Here is a 16,345-nt window from a genome sequence, read left to right as displayed (position 1 = left end):
TTCGTTTCGTTTGTTTCTACATACCTAGCTCTGATAGCTTTCCCTTATTCTGGCTACCTGTGAAAATGGATAATATGGGGGAGCTGGGGAGTTATGGATCTCTATCGTACCTACGGAGCATGACTGAGTCTAAACATTGAGGTCGGATGGATACTCTTCCATCGTTATGCTCTCCACTAGAGTGGGTTTGATAATGCTAATCTGTATGGATGTCCTCGATAAACATTTATGAGGTTATTAAGCCAAGGACCGAGCCGTATCGAAAGGCTGTTGGTGTGTTTCCCGTCGGAGCTTGGCTATCTTGGTTCGCACAAGTGTGAGCCGATGCTTATCCAAATCTGGTCCCCTGGATTGCCGAGATACCAAGATACCAAGCCTACTCGGGTAGTTACTAGGTAGTCAATAGAGCTCAATGTTTGATTTGAATGCTCATCTGGGAGGGAGGGCAGAAACCGGAGTGTTCGAATATTCTCCTTGGCCTGCTGGTCCGTCCGTTATTAAGGCTATCTAACGTACTTGTGTTTCTACGTCGATGTCCGTGTTAGGTAGGTATGATAGAATGACGATGGACAAGAAAATTAGTTAAATGAGCTGACGAGAGACACTATCGAGCACTGCCACGCGGATGTTACTCACGCTAGGTATTTCGCAGACTTTTTTTCTCGTTCCAATTCTCAATTGGGCGGCAGGACGCATACTACATACATGATGCTTGAACCCGATACTATGGTGAGAACGAACGAACTGCAGAGGTGAGGTGAGGAGAGGATGGATTGTGCGGTGGGCGGACCGCGCACGACATATGCTCCCATAAAAATTGCACAGCCACACGGATGTGTTTTGTGTAAGTTTCTCTCTCTCCCAACCTACTTAATCTATTACATAGATACTGGCTTGGTGGTTGTTTCAAATGCGCCCTCTCTCTCTCTGTCTGTTTCCTCTTCGAACTACCCATTTGGTATAGTGTTGAAGGGGTATGGGGCGAGATTCGAGATGCGCGATGTGACGATGATAGGCGAGGAACCCCAGGCTTGGCAGTCTTTATACTTGCATATCATCTCCAGACCTTTGAACATAGGTAAACTACTGTGCCTCCGATCTGCGTATAAAGAAGCATATTTGTATAGCATATCTACTGTGCCTCGACTGACTGATGAGAAGTATTCTAGGGATATTTTTTCCTATTTTCTATTTCCTGTACGCCCGAGTGCTTACCTGCTGTATGCAGAGTGAGTGTCACTTGTCAAAAAAGTAATTAATATAAGTAGGTAGGTAGGTAGAAAACTAAGAACTTTGATCAAGCTTAGTAATTCGTTGACAACTCCTGGTGTGTGATTCCGTAAACTTGAAACTAAAAGGAGATTTATGTAGACAATAGGTATGTTGTACTGTGTAGGTTGCGAGAGGAATCCGATGATAGTTACAACTCAGCCGCAACCACGCGGTTGGGAGAGATCCTGGATCCCTTATCGAGGGCGAATTATACGTTAGACGGATGTTCTGCATGAAATTCTTGCAACAAGTACCGGTAGTTTGTTATCACTTAATAAATCCGTTAATAATCTGATGCAAAGTGCTTACTACGTAGGATACTGTTGCTACCCATCAGACAAACTTCCCCTGTCCGAGGGTAGCATGAGGATCGTTAGGATGTTTAGCTAGGGTTTCTAAAATAAAATACAGTATTCTATTTTATAGTATTATTCACGTATTCTATTGTATTTTAAATAAAATACTGTATTTTCGGAACCGGAGAAACCATTTCGGAACATATATATGTGGGGACATGTACCCATTTATTTACAGGATTAGTAATTTTGGACCAATTAAATCTAAGCCAGGTTTTGCGATGTAAGTAGGTAGGTAGACCTTGAATAGATCGCTTCTTTTCACCCGCGCAGTCAATCGCTCATTCAATCAATCAATCATTCAAGTCAATCATTTAATCCTTACGCACTTCTAACTAAGTTAATACATCATACAATTTATACCTAATAAGTATGTACGTTATGACTCAAATTAGTAATAAGTATTGCGAACAATACCGGAAAAGGTTATTCCGGTCCGAAGTATAATACCCAATTATACGTGTTTTACAGGGATTAAGTATTATACCGGTATTTTACTTAAAATACCGTATTTTTAGAAACCCTATGTTTAGCTCGTTGAGACGATTTTCGTCCGAAGACAGATGTCAATCCTGGGAAATCTGCCTTGACAAGATCATATTCGTGATGAGGTTGATATCGGAGATGCCATGCTCTTTCCGGTAAGGTTCGGGACCATCAATTTATAGAGGAGCTCGGACAATCTTAACATAAAGCATCTTGCTGTTAGCATTGATAGCTATGATAACATGTAATTATTGAAAAGAGATCAAGGCGCGGACTCGCGGACCTAAGTCCGTTATTCTCCATATTTTCACATGCGAAATCCAGGCGTTGAACTGGTTAGTACGGAAATATACATGCACCGCTATAATACCGTTGCTAATATCTCTTCGTGAGATACTTTTCTCCTTTTTCTGACGGAGATATCTATAACTCGGTGTCAATGTGTGTAAGGCTTTAAGGCCGAAAACTAGTAGAGAGGATGTGTGTGGATAGGAGAATACTTTAGCAAAAGGAAAAGGAGAGACGGTGGGCGATGTTACTAAGAGCCCTCCTGCATCTGGTTGACTGCACACCGGTCTCCTCCCTCACCTATCAACCAACGAGGCGATGAGACAGCGTAGTATTTGGAGAAGACTACCACGCGTGTCAGAACCTCGATGAATCACCGTGCCAATGAAATTTATCCCCGGAGTCCCACGTGGATGGAACGTGAGACTTGTACAGTTGATATATATGCCTCTCTTCGCATAGTAGCCTTATTAGTGGCCAAACCTTGGCTCTTATCTGGAACAACAAGGCTGACGCAAAATGGTTGGGCTGACTTGAGTATCTGATCGTGATGTTTACTCTTAAGACCAGCCAATATTGAGGGGATTACTTTCTAGTCTACGTAGTCTGGCGCGTTAGAGGACGTTGAAGATGGCGATCATACCGGCTCTGAGGTACAGGTTGAGACCCGCAAGGAGCACATAAGCAGTTCCTGACAAGAACTGCTTCTGGAGTTCTGCAGAAGCATATAGCCAAGTGTGGATGACGCTAGATCCATGGATGCGAGTTGGGTATCGAAGAAGCCTAACCAAGCAGTCGTGAAGGTCAGACACTGGTACACACGTACAGACCGCAACTTGCTGCTTAACTAGGCGCATATGGGTTGTATGTATGTATGTCCCTGCCTAAAGAAAAAGGAAAAAAAGGAAAGGGGATAGAAAGAGTCGATTTGAATGGTCAAAAATAACTACCTTGAAAGTGAACAAGGGAAATCAGGGAATACTTACCTAGGTAGGTATTGTACCTATCCAAGCCTATGGTGGTTGGAGGTGGCGGGCGTTTGATATGGATATTAATATTCTTAAGGAATATTGTTGAAAAAAGTGTTCAACTTAATTCGATAGTATATGACGCCTCCTTACTTCGTACATAGGTACCTACATACTGTAGACTCAATACACCTCTCAGACCACTCAGAGACTATGAGTTTTGTTACACATCCATTTGGTTTAAGACTATTAGAGTTAATAGTAACTAGGCTTAACTAGTTAACTAGATTCAACTTCCAAAACAGTCCACGGTCTCCTGAGTGAGGCAAAAAATGATAAAAATGTAAAATTGTAGATATTCAGCTGAAAGGATAGATTATGACGATCTCGATTGTACCATGTACATCAGGTAGGTGTGTATCGGCTCGACTTCTCTTTTTCTCTCCCGATTGCTGCGAAGGGTGCTTGAGGGTGAGGAGTCTTTCTTGCACAGCCTCCCTTGGCAATTTGTAACCTTGCTCCTAATTCGCCGAACGAGGACTAACCTTTCCCTGGAAAGTAATAACCGACGGCCACGGTACATTCGGTATACGTATGTGCACTATTGCAAGTGCAGGCAAGTGTTTGTATTCCAAGAATCCAAGGCGGTTGTTGTTGACTGCGAGATGCGAAGTGGGATAGACTTGGAATGACACGACGATCAGGTATTTATCTAGGGGCTCCATATCCTGACTTTTTGTAATTTACCAAGCAACCCAAGACCGACCACGCGGTCCAGGTTTTGTTGTGCCATGTTGCGCCAAGTTGACGATTGATGAAGCTAAGCACCTTAATAATGAATGATACTATGTAAATATGAAAAGAGGACTTTGGTGATACATCGATACATCCATCATGCGAATGAATAGGGTTGGGAGTCATTGACCTCATGTCATCCACCTTGCGACTGCTTGCAGTAAACAGTGTTCATGGATGACAAAAACTCTCTTTATCAACAATTGGCTAATAATTACACTCGAATATTTGAACCATGGCATATTCTCCTTAACAGATTTCGTTAAACTCACCTGGCAGGGTTAGAGGTAAAATATAAACTTCTACTAAAACAAACGGATTGCTGCGCGGTACAGGGTCTACGTCGCTTGTGTAGCACGAAACATTGAATTGATAATACCCAGGTACGCTTAGGTTACTTTCCGTTAATGGCGTAATCTAGCGCATTTCGCTCATTCAAATGATTCAATGCAGGTATTTCCATTGTACCATGCACACCCCTGACGAAGTATCTTAGCATATCTTAGCTTCCCCTAGGAGTGTCGAGAGTAACCAATCCAGCAAATTTCAAGACCACGATTGGTTCAATTGCACTTGTATCTGCACTTGTATTTGCACTTATCACTATTCTTCCTCTTCCTCTCCATCATCCAACTTTCATACACTCCTTATTGCCGCTATGTCGGATTGCTAAAATCTTGATTCACTCTGCCTTCTGGTAGTTGTTTTTATGTGTTCCTTCTCATACTTTCAAACCTCGAGCTGTGTATTCCACCGAGGTGGCTTGGATTCGTGACAAACAGCAAAATACATCAAACTCATCCTCGCCATCTTCCCCCCCGTCAACTCACACCTGCTTTGTCTGTCTCCAGCAAACGGATTGGTGGACGTGAGTCGAGACATACATAACACTTTGACCTCGCCGTGGCATTTTGCCTCCATTTTGCCATTCGAATCGATATACTGGATAACTCTAATAAGTGGCTAGCTTGCACAGCCTCCCCCGATCTCAACCGTTCTCAGGTACCAGGAACGCGACGCTCATACCTGTGTGTATTTATCCTAAGGTGCCTACCAAATACAGATATCTGTGCCTCGATTAGTCGTTACAGAACACCTTCCCGAAACAACATGCCATAGCATTTCCTCATACCATCGTCGTATTATCTACAACTTTCCTATTATTCTTGAGAGACATCTATATCCCCGAATCTAGGTCGAGACCCTCTTGGCCTTTGAGACCTTGTTGACCTCGCGGCGACCGATCGTGGACCATCATACTCCTAGCTCCCGGATCCCGAGTGCGACCCTGATAACACGAATTGGCCTGAATACGTGCCCGGGTATACATTTACCGAATCTCTACTCCTAGGAAGTATTGTCTTATATGGTTGAGCATCGAGTTTTGGACGCGCCGAAGGAACGAACCACGGACAGAAAAATATCAATTTTATCGCCGGACTTCGCTGCGCCTCATTCAGAGCGGAGATATTTGGCGAGCTCTCATTATCAATCCGCATTCCAAATATTCGGATTTATCCCTTAATCCTTATTATTTTTGGAAGTCAATTGTGTCTGCAATTTGTCTAGTCCTTTTCTGCCTCGCTGACATTGCCTCCGTCGATGGCCGATTTCTACGCGCGCGAACCATTCCGCCTACACTCGCATCCTAGCCTCCCGTCACAAGGCTGTGTCTAAGCATTAACTACCTGTCCGCGCCTTGGATGCTGTAATCGATTTTCTGGCTTCCTTTAACTTAATTTTTACTCCGGCCTACGCAACATGTCCGAGCCTAATAAGAGTGGCCCCGAGGGGACACCGCGAAGGGCGAGAGCGTAAGTTGACCCCATCGACTAATTATATTTGGTCATCTGTTTATATCTCTTATTCATTATTCTGACTTGACACTTAGCCCTACTATTACAATTGATACGACGAATGATACCGAACCTGCAGCCGCAGTTCCTCAGCATTCACCCGTATCCCCCCACGACGAGCCAATAAGTCCGACAGCGCTAACTTCGAGTTGGGCATCTGAAAAGACTACTGTCCCATTAGCATCTCAGTCGTCTAACTTGAGTATTAAGGGGGAGTCTCGGCCGAGCCATTCTTTTGATAGTGCTAGAGATAGCCGGCCAACTAGCCCTCATAATGTTTCCAGTCCAGTAACCTCGAGGGGAACCGAAAAGGGACAAGCTTTTCTTTCTGTGCCGGACCACCATCGTTCGAGACAGAACTCAGTCGATAGCGAAGATGGATCACGATCGATCAGTTCCTCGCAAGGTGACACCGTAACGGCGTCATGGCAAGGCGAGAGGAGCACGACGACGAAGCAATCATTCGACAACGAGAAAATTATGAAGGACGAGAATGCCTTAAAGCCGGATCAAGGCAAGGAAGCTGATTTCGAGGTGGAGAACAACCCTTTTGCGTACAGCCCAGGCCAACTTACGAAGATGTTCGACCCAAAGAGTCTCTCTGCTTTTTATCAACTAGGAGGACTTGCCGGAATGGAAAAGGGGCTCCGTACTAATCGCGACACTGGCTTGAGCCCGGATGAGAAGCATTTAGATGGGAAGGTCTCATTTGAACAAGCGACGAACCGAACACCATCCAAGTTGCTTAATGAAGGGGTAGAGAGCCCACAGACACCAGTTGTCCGGTCAGATACCGCGCGTGGACACGGATCTGACGAGGCCTTTTTCGACAGGAAACGCGTTTACGGAGATAATCGAATTCCCGAAAAGAAAGGCAAGAGCTTTTTACAATTGGTCTGGATTACTTACAATGACAAGGTCTTGATCCTGCTTTCCGTTGCCGCTATCGTGTCACTTGCTGTCGGGTTGTACCAAACGTTCGGTGGAGAACACCCGGATGGGGAGCCATCCGTTGAATGGATCGAAGGTGTAGCTATTATTGCGGCCATTGTCATTGTCGTGCTTGTTGGATCTCTAAATGATTGGCAAAAGGAGAGACAGTTCGCCAAACTCAACAGGAAGAAGCAGGACCGAGTCGTCAAGGTAATCCGCGCGGGACATACCGTCGAGATTTCGATTTACGATCTTTTAGCTGGCGACGTAGTCCACCTAGAACCTGGTGATCTCATTCCCGTTGATGGTGTCCTCATCCAAGGTTTCAATGTGAAGTGCGACGAATCTCAAGCGACAGGTGAATCGGATGTCCTCCGCAAGAGACCTGCCGATGACGTGTTTGCCGCGATTGAGAACGGTGAGGATACGAGGAAGCTGGATCCCTTCATTCAATCTGGAGGCAGAGTAATGGAGGGTGTAGGTACATTCCTCGCAACGACAACCGGTATTCATTCAAGTTACGGCAAGACCATGATGTCTCTTAGCGAAGACCCTGAGATCACCCCGCTCCAATCCAAGCTCAACGTTATCGCCGAATATATCGCAAAGCTAGGAGGTGCCGCCGGTTTACTCCTGTTTATCGTTCTCTTTATCATGTTCCTGGTCCGCCTCCCTTCGAATTATTGGCTATCACCTTCCCAGAAAGGCCAGCAGTTTATCAATATCTTCATCGTCGTGGTCACTATTATCGTCGTCGCGGTACCCGAGGGCTTGCCCCTTGCGGTCACGCTAGCGTTAGCTTTCGCCACCAACCGTATGATTAAGGACAACAACTTGGTGAGGCACTTGAAAGCTTGTGAGGTTATGGGGAATGCGACAACTATCTGCTCTGACAAAACCGGTACCTTAACACAAAACAAGATGACTGTTGTTGCGGGAACGATTGGTATCTCTCATCGATTTGGAAGCGGAATATCGAAGGAGGAAGAAGAAAAAGGACGGAGTGAGCCGACGGAAAAGGAATTTGCTAGTACTCTCAGCAAGCCGACTCAAGAAATCCTGCTCAAGTCTATCTCTCTAAACTCCACGGCCTTCGAAGGTGATCTAGACGGAGTCAAAACATTCATTGGATCGAAGACGGAAACCGCGCTATTAGAATATGCAAAGGCCTATCTTGGTATGGGACCCGTAAGCGAGGAGCGATCGAATGCGAAAATATTACAGCTTATCCCGTTCGACTCTGGCCGAAAGTGCATGGGCATAGTAGTTCAACTTGATAACGGTACAGCTCGCTTGTTCGTCAAGGGAGCTTCGGAGATTGTCCTTGGTAAATGCACAGCGATCCTTCGCGACCCTACTCGAGACGCATCAAGCACTGGTATGAGCATCGACGACACGGAACAGATTAAAGGTCTCATTGAAAATTATGCATCTCGGTCTTTACGAACTATTGGAATTGCCTACCGCGATTTTGAGAGATGGCCTCCACGCAACACCAGACGCGCCGAAGGAAGCCAAAATGAGGTCATCTTCGAGGATGTTTTCAAGCAGATGGTGTTTATTGGCATGGTGGGTATCCAAGATCCTCTTCGCGAAGGTGTCCCCGAGGCGGTTAAACAATGCCAGAGAGCTGGCGTGGTTGTCCGCATGGTTACCGGTGACAACAAACTTACGGCTCAGGCTATCGCGAAGGAGTGTGGCATTCTACAACAACCGGACGCACTTGTAATGGAAGGTCCGGAATTCCGCAATCTTAGCAAGCACAGACAGAACGAAATCATTCCGCGACTTCGTGTACTGGCACGTTCTAGCCCCGAAGATAAACGAATTCTAGTGCGTCGCCTTAAGGATTTGGGTGAGACCGTTGCTGTCACAGGCGACGGAACGAACGACGCACCCGCTTTGAAGTTGGCAGATGTAGGATTTTCTATGGGCATTGCCGGTACCGAGGTGGCGAAAGAGGCATCCGCCATTATCCTTATGGACGACAATTTCACCAGTATTGTGAAGGCTTTGAAATGGGGTCGCGCTGTCAACGACGCTGTGAAGCGATTCCTACAATTTCAGCTTACCGTCAACGTAACTGCTGTCGTATTGACTTTTGTCACTGCCGTCTCCAGCGATGATGAAGGCTCCGTACTCACGGCAGTCCAGCTTCTATGGGTTAACTTGATCATGGATACTCTCGCAGCACTTGCACTCGCTACCGATCCCCCTCAAGATAGTTGCTTAGACCGAAAGCCAGAACCAAGAGGTTCTAGCATCATCTCGATTACGATGTGGAAGATGATCCTCGGTCAGGCAATTTACCAGTTGGCAATTACCTTCATACTCTACTATGCTGCGGAAACTATCGGTATAGTTGACGAAATCACACGACGTGATACCCTAGTTTTTAACACCTTCGTATGGATGCAGATCTTCAACCAATGGAAGTAAGTAATGACTATTTTTGTTATCTTTGAGCAACACGTGCTAATATTGCCACAGCAATCGTCGGCTGGACAACCAGTTCAACATTTTCGAAGGCTTATTGCAGAATTGGTACTTCATCGCCATCAACCTGGCGGTGTCCGGTGCCCAGGTTCTTATCATTTTCGTTGGCGGGACTCCATTTAGCATATCTGGGCAAGACCCGCCACAGACGTCTGCCCAATGGGGTTGTGCAATCGTTCTCGGTTTCATTTCTATACCCGTTGGCGTCATTATCCGTTTGATCCCAGATGAATTGATTAGGAAGTGTATTCCTGCATCGCTAAGGAAGAAGCGTGGTATTCCCGGATTGACAATCTCGGACGAGGAGCGCTTCAATGACTATCCTGAGGTCCTTGCTGATGTTAGAGATGAGCTTGCGTTCCTCAAGAAACTCAAGGGTGGTCGTCTTAACAATTTGAAATTCGCCGTCAAACATCCTCGCGAGACCTTTATCTCGAAGACGAGAAGTCCGTCTCACTCACGATCAAACTCGATTAGGGTGCCACAGACCCCGACACGCGAAGATAGTTTCAGCTCTCCCTCGCCAGCTCCCACACCTGATTCCAGAAAACGTTCTAGGTCTATGAGATCGCGGTCGAACTCGGCATTAGGTGCCCCTACGGTTATGGCTGGTATTATTGCTGGTAGCGTGGCAGCAGGATGGTCTCCTATCGAGAGGACTGGAGACCGTGACTTCATGCAACCCCCTCGCCCATCACCTTCGCCGTTGTCGAATCGAGACAATAGTGATCTAGAGCCGGCGCCAATCCTAACGGAAGAACCTGCACAAATTCAAGACCTCGGCTCGTCTACCGTACCCCGGCTCAGCGTCCCCCATCCACCCCAAAAGCAAAAGTCTATTTCTTAGGTGGTGTGAAGGATTCTTTTGTCTGGATCAACCAAGCTCGACTGCACCTGATACAAAGACATGCAGAGGCAGCGAGAACATACGCACGAAGAGCGAGCGAAGTATCCGAAGACAACCTATATTCTAATTTTAATCTACGTCTTCTCATAGCCTGATAATAAGCAACTATTGTTGCTCGTCTGGCATACTACTTCTATAATACGCTCACCAACCCCGGCAGGAATTACCGAAGAGACCACGTCCCCGGAGTCCCATCGCGGAGCATAACCGTGACCAAGAGGCAAGCCGACCTGAAATCCGTCGTGGGGATGAGTGACGCGTGAGTCCGCAGCTCCGGGTTCGCGGGTCGCCGGGGTTGAGGGTAGGGATTAACCTAGTCATTAAGGCGAACTAGGCCGGGCGGTTCCTGTCAGGGTAAAGGGATTTTTAGGAAATAAGGAGTTTTCTTGCGGGGAGCTCCTTCGTGTTTGTCTAAATTGCGGACAGTGGTTCATAGGCATCCCAGGTCCGAGGATACACAAATGTTAAATGCTATAGATAAAAACATGGGGCGGCATGCATGCAGCTGATTAGAGCGTTGTTCGTTGTTCGTCAATTCTTCTTTGTTCGTAGTAGGGGGTCGGGTTTGGTTTTTTCAGGCGTCTGGATCAAAGGCCTTAGATAAGATTAAGACAAGATGTGTGTGGTGAAACAGAGAAAAAAGTACTGAAACTTGCTGTTGCTGCGATGGCGATGTTGGTGATTTCGTAGGTCCGTTTGCCTTGTGTGATGGGCTTTCCCTGCCTACTTCTTACTTACCTGTTTGCAAAGCTATATGAGTAATCGTAATGGGGAGACGAGCTCCCGTCAGTTAGTAATTGGCCTATGCTGTATAATGTAGGTTGTACGACATATGTAGGCGCACGCCGTATGGGCAATGCGTTTTACGTGACATCGGCTTTCGAACAAATAATACCTGCCTACACTACGACCTCCCATTAGCAAGCCCACCGAGGAATTCTATCGCGATAGGCTGAGGCTAACGAGAGGCAGGGAATATTGGGGCGATGGGGATGTGGATATGTATTTTCGGATTTGCGTGGGAGGTTTAGGTGGCTCTGTCGACGTCGTCGCACAGCATGAATCACTGCGCATAGTCACGCTGGATTGCTGGCTTTATCCTGTTAGTTTGGGTTTCTTGCTGGAGGTGAGTGGTGCTATTATTAGAGGGGTGTTACGCGATATTTTGAATGTTCACTTTGGTAGGGCGCTCGTTATATGTATCATCGAGGTATTGGGGGCCGCACGGCTGCTATGTGGTGCAACTTTCTTGAGCAGGCTCTTTATATTGTATAGATATTTTCTATATATCACCTCGTCAGTTGGTTCCTTTTAAGGCTGACGATATTGCATCGAGATGCGATCAATGGCAGGTACCTAACTACGTATGTACATACATAGTACATCTGGTATGGTGGGTTTAAAGTTGGAAGTTGCTAGGTGTATAGGGAGGTACCTAGGTACATCAAAAAAGGGGGCGTTGACGACCCCACTAAAACTCTCGATGCCGCGTAAATGAATCGTTATTGATAAATGCACAGCGAGGAAAATCAGGTCTCTTGTTAGATTATCTCAGCGAGTTCAAACATGAAAATTAATTCTTAAATTGGCTCTTGAAGAATACGATGTGCTTGACATAATAGCGAAGTGTTTTTAATTTTCATTACCTGTTTTGAGTGGCGAATCTTGATTGGTCAAGTATCGGTTAGAACGATGACTGACTGCATCAGTAAATCAGTAAATCGCCGGGGAACGTGATCCGGGGTTGTGCTTTACTGATGACTTGAATCTAGAAACGATTAGTCAGGGATATTAGACTGATTCAACGTCTTGAATATGAAGAATATTGAAGTATTTCTCTGGCAAAGACTGTTGTCTTAGACATCGAAGCCTACCCCTCCTTAAGGAGTGCAGTGAGTTAGGATAGCTACTAGGTACCTGCCTAAGTACCTAGAATACCTCAATGATTAGGACTCAGATTCCATATCGTTCAATAATAGTGCCAAGGCAGTTGCGATTCTTTAGTGAAAGTAATCGTCGTGATGTGGACGTAGGGTACGGCTAACTTGTTGAGGTAATCGAGATTGTGGGGTAACTTATATCCGCAGATATCTCTACCACGTGGCATATGTTCGCCTCTGTCATGATATGACTTTTGTGTCTCTTGGTTGTCGGTTGAATAATTCCTCGTCATGTACCTATGTGCCTACCTAGGCAACTCGTAGAAAGTTCGAGCCTTCCGTAAGCAGCAGGAAAGTGGCAAGCGATTACTCATACTTGCCGGATAGATCCATATGATCGGGCTTTGGGAGCGATGATCTCCCGTCTTAAATCGGGAGGCAAATATTAGGTTGCGAGATGGTCGGGGGAACTAGATTTATTCATGTCTAGCTTCACGCGGGGCTCGCCGGACACAATGGCACACAATAACATAATCGAATTCTAGACCCGGGACTCCTATGGGATGCCTACTATGCGTAGGTAGTTATTGAAAGCTCCAAGGGAATTCGTACCGTCTAGTATGAAGGTGAGTGCAATTTGAATTATATAATAGGCGGATGTCGGTATTAATATGTTGAGAAATACATGAAAATAATTCGGAGTTGCGGAGACGGAAAGTCTTGGCAGAGCTCGGGTTCGTCCAAGGACTTGGAGTCATTCTAATCGTTCGAATGGCAACATCGCCCTATTTCACTCAAGGGAAAATTCGGATGAATCTCGCGCAGATGCTCTGAACAAGATACTACCGGTCAGTAACTCGATGGAGATGACAACTGGTCGATATATTGCGGAGAGGTTTGTTATTTGAACGACGGATGGACAAACATTGGGAAGCAATTGAGACAAATCAGGTAAGGTTGGAATATGGTGGTATACAATATAAACTGAGGGGATAATATGATTTAAGCATGCCCCCAAAAAGATGGTCCCTATCATATGTTCGTTACTACAATGTATGTACAATTAATATGGGTGGTATAATTGGGTTAGTAGAGTGGTAGAGTAGTAAAAAAAAAAGAGTGTAGAGAAGTAAAGTAGTAGAGTATTTGTACATAGTAGTAGGTATAAAGTAGCAGAGTACATAGTAGGAAGTAGGTAGAGGTAGGAAGTAGAGGTAGGAGGTAGAGGTAGGAGCAGGTGGTAAAGTTAGCTGTAGCCTATCAGGGTATGGCCTAGTCTGGAACTTATCAACATCCATTTGAAGTTTCAAAAAATCGATCCCGTCCTTCTTTCGGATTTCCCTTCGCATGAAGTTGATTGTCATTTTATTCTTCCCTCACCTTTTTCATTACACACATACACACACAAACTCAACTTCTTTCCTTCATCAACTTTACTGCTACGAAATTTAGAAAAGGCAACCTTGGAACCTATCTGGTAAATCTTTTTTTTACCAACAGCTTAACGGTTAATTGTTCCTTGACCTTCTTGTAAGTTACTTACATATTTCCATTTTCCAATTTCCATTTTCAGATTCCAGATTTCCAGTTCCTACCTGCCAGGTATTCACTCATTAAATCCCCAAACCACGCACACTTCCTTTTCCACATCATTACAACTACCTAGTTACAATTATTACGTGCGTTTTACGAGTAGGTAACTATCTGATTTATTTCTAGCTCGTACCCTTTCCTATTTTTCTAATCCATACTCTCTACCTTACCTTACCCTGCCATACCTGTTCCTATTCATATTCCCATTCCCAATTCATCAATGTCAATCATCCCCTATCCAGAATCACTTTCATCAGCATCAATCAGCACGACGCAGTACAATAACACAAAAACGCGTTGACCATCCTGACCATCTCATCCCGGCACAACTTTAAACTAGCCAGTTGCGCCAGTTCCTAATTTCTCGATTCAATATTTCCCGCACCGGCACATTTACATACCTTCCTGTTCCTTCTGCTCTCTTTCTTTTTTTTCTTTTTTTTCTTTTTTTTCTTTTATTTTTCCTCTCACTAATAACTTCACCCTAGATTTTCGTCAAACCACGACTTCAACTTCGCACCAACTCTAGCTAGTTGATCCATCAAGCAGTCCATCAATTACTTCAGACCACGCTGCTAATTCTACACTTCCACTTTCATTACCTATAAATACTTCATCCTCGATTTTCTCACTTATCTTTTTCACCTTTCCTCCCATTTCCTTCTTATCACGTGTCACACTATCAACGACACAATGACGGGCAGACGACCTGTCGGTAGGCCTCGCAAGAACAACCCTTCCGAGAAGGATGCCGAGAAGGATGCCCAGAAAGATGCTCAGAAAGATGCTTCGAAGAAGGACGCCCCGAAGAAAGACGCTCAGAAGAAGCCAAGAGCTTCCAAGGCCCAAGTTGAAGTTGCCGATGACCAACAAGTCGGCCATCTTAACGTAAGACCCCATGGTCAAGCTCGCAACGAACTCGAAGAGCGTATTAGCGACCTGGGTGATTCTTGGGAGACGGAGTCGTTATTTGAGGATGTCATCGAGGATATCACCGAAGTTAGCTTTTTCGATGATAGTAAGTCCATTTTCACTTTCACATCCACTTTCACCTTTACTTTTACTCAATATTCTAACCCTGCCTTAGTCGATGCCGTCACTCCGGAGCAAGCGGTCGAGTACCGCGAGCAGCTGCGTACCATCGGCCCTCGGGAATTTTGCAGGCAGACTGTCGATTGCGGCGCCATTTCGGCGAAGAAGCTTTTGACAGCCTTTGGGATAAGACCCCCTCTTTTCCTTGAAGGCCTCACTGATGACGCATATTTTGGACTGCTCACTTTGGCCATGTCGCGCGAACTAGCCAAACGCGCTAAGCTCCCTAAGTACAACACTATCGATGATGCCGTTGCCTTATTGAAGAGATCGCGCAACATCGTCGTTCTTACTGGAGCTGGAATCTCTACTTCGCTTGGCATCCCTGACTTCCGATCGAAAGAGACGGGTCTCTACACGAAGCTTGAGAAGCTCGGATTGGGTATCAATGACCCACAAGAGGTCTTTAATATCGATGTCTTCCGTGACGACCCCACCATCTTCTACTCGGTTGCGAAGGATATTCTACCCGATACCAAAGGACTCTTCTCACCCACGCACGCCTTCATCGCTCAATTACAGAACATGGGCAAGCTCTTGACCAATTATTCGCAAAATATCGACAACATTGAGGCGAATGCAGGTATCAGTCCCGACAAGCTTGTTCAATGTCATGGCTCCTTCGCCACTGCTACCTGTCAGAAGTGTGGTCACAAGGTCAAGGGTGATACCATCTTTGCCGACATCAAGGACGGTAAGATACCACGGTGTGTCAAGTGTGTCGCCTCCCTCCGCAGCAACGGTTCGACCAAGCGCAAGCGCTCCACCAAGAAGACTGCGGGTAAGAGAACTCGACGCAGAAGTTCGGAAGATGATGACGATGATGACGATGACCAGTATGATATTCCTGCTGCTGGTGTCATGAAGCCGGATATCACCTTCTTTGGTGAGGAGCTTCCTGACGAGTTTAGTCAGCGACTCGTTAAGCACGACCGCGATCTCGTCGACCTAGTCGTCGTAATTGGTACATCACTCAAGGTTGCACCAGTATCCGAAGTCGTGCCGTACCTTCCCCCTCACATTCCGCAGATCTACATCTCGAGAACTCCAGTGAGTCATATCAACTTCGATATTGACTTGCTTGGAGACTGCGATGTGGTTGTCGCGGAGCTGTGTCGCCGTGCTGGATGGGAGCTTAAACATAAGATGGTGTCTCCCGACCAAGTTGTGGATACCAGACTGGAAGAGGGCTACAAGAGTCGACATATCTTTACAGTGAGCGAAACGTCGACGCCTGAAGAAGACAAGGATTGATCAACTCCGACAAGCCAATGATTCAATAGCGGCTGCTCTTATATTATTTGCATTTTCTCGACTGGGGTATGGTGTGGCAATTCCGTATTCATTTTAGCAGCAAGGAGTTTAGGGTTTTTACGTTTCTGAGGGATTTTTCTCACAATTGGAGGCCGATGTGTAGCCTCAA

At 45.8% G+C, this 16,345-nt stretch overlaps 2 protein-coding genes across 2 annotated transcripts; both read left to right on the top strand.

Moving 5' to 3' along the window:
- The first annotated feature begins 5,808 nt into the window (after nucleotides 1–5,808).
- On the top strand, nucleotides 5,809–10,399 carry GGS22DRAFT_94393 (calcium-translocating P-type ATPase). Its single transcript, XM_047968487.1, has 3 exons — nucleotides 5,809–5,979; nucleotides 6,057–9,389; nucleotides 9,445–10,399. The coding sequence occupies exons 1-3, from the start codon at nucleotides 5,927–5,929 to the stop codon at nucleotides 10,295–10,297; spliced, it is 4,239 nt and encodes a 1,412-aa protein (XP_047822025.1). The 5' UTR covers nucleotides 5,809–5,926; the 3' UTR covers nucleotides 10,298–10,399.
- Nucleotides 10,400–14,307: 3,908 nt separating this feature from the next.
- Nucleotides 14,308–16,309, top strand: GGS22DRAFT_94378 (SIR2-domain-containing protein). The gene is made up of 2 exons (XM_047968486.1): nucleotides 14,308–14,848; nucleotides 14,918–16,309. Exons 1-2 carry the CDS (start codon nucleotides 14,524–14,526, stop codon nucleotides 16,174–16,176), a joined length of 1,584 nt encoding a protein of 527 aa, XP_047822024.1. The 5' UTR covers nucleotides 14,308–14,523; the 3' UTR covers nucleotides 16,177–16,309.
- Nucleotides 16,310–16,345: the final 36 nt, after the last annotated feature.

The sequence above is a fragment of the Annulohypoxylon maeteangense genome, assembly GCF_022496945.1.
Source record: "Annulohypoxylon maeteangense strain CBS 123835 unplaced genomic scaffold GGS22scaffold_3, whole genome shotgun sequence".
Classification (NCBI taxonomy): Eukaryota; Fungi; Ascomycota; class Sordariomycetes; order Xylariales; family Hypoxylaceae; genus Annulohypoxylon; species Annulohypoxylon maeteangense.
Note: the sequence above shows the minus strand (reverse complement) of the source record. Positions and strands in the feature narration are given on the sequence as shown.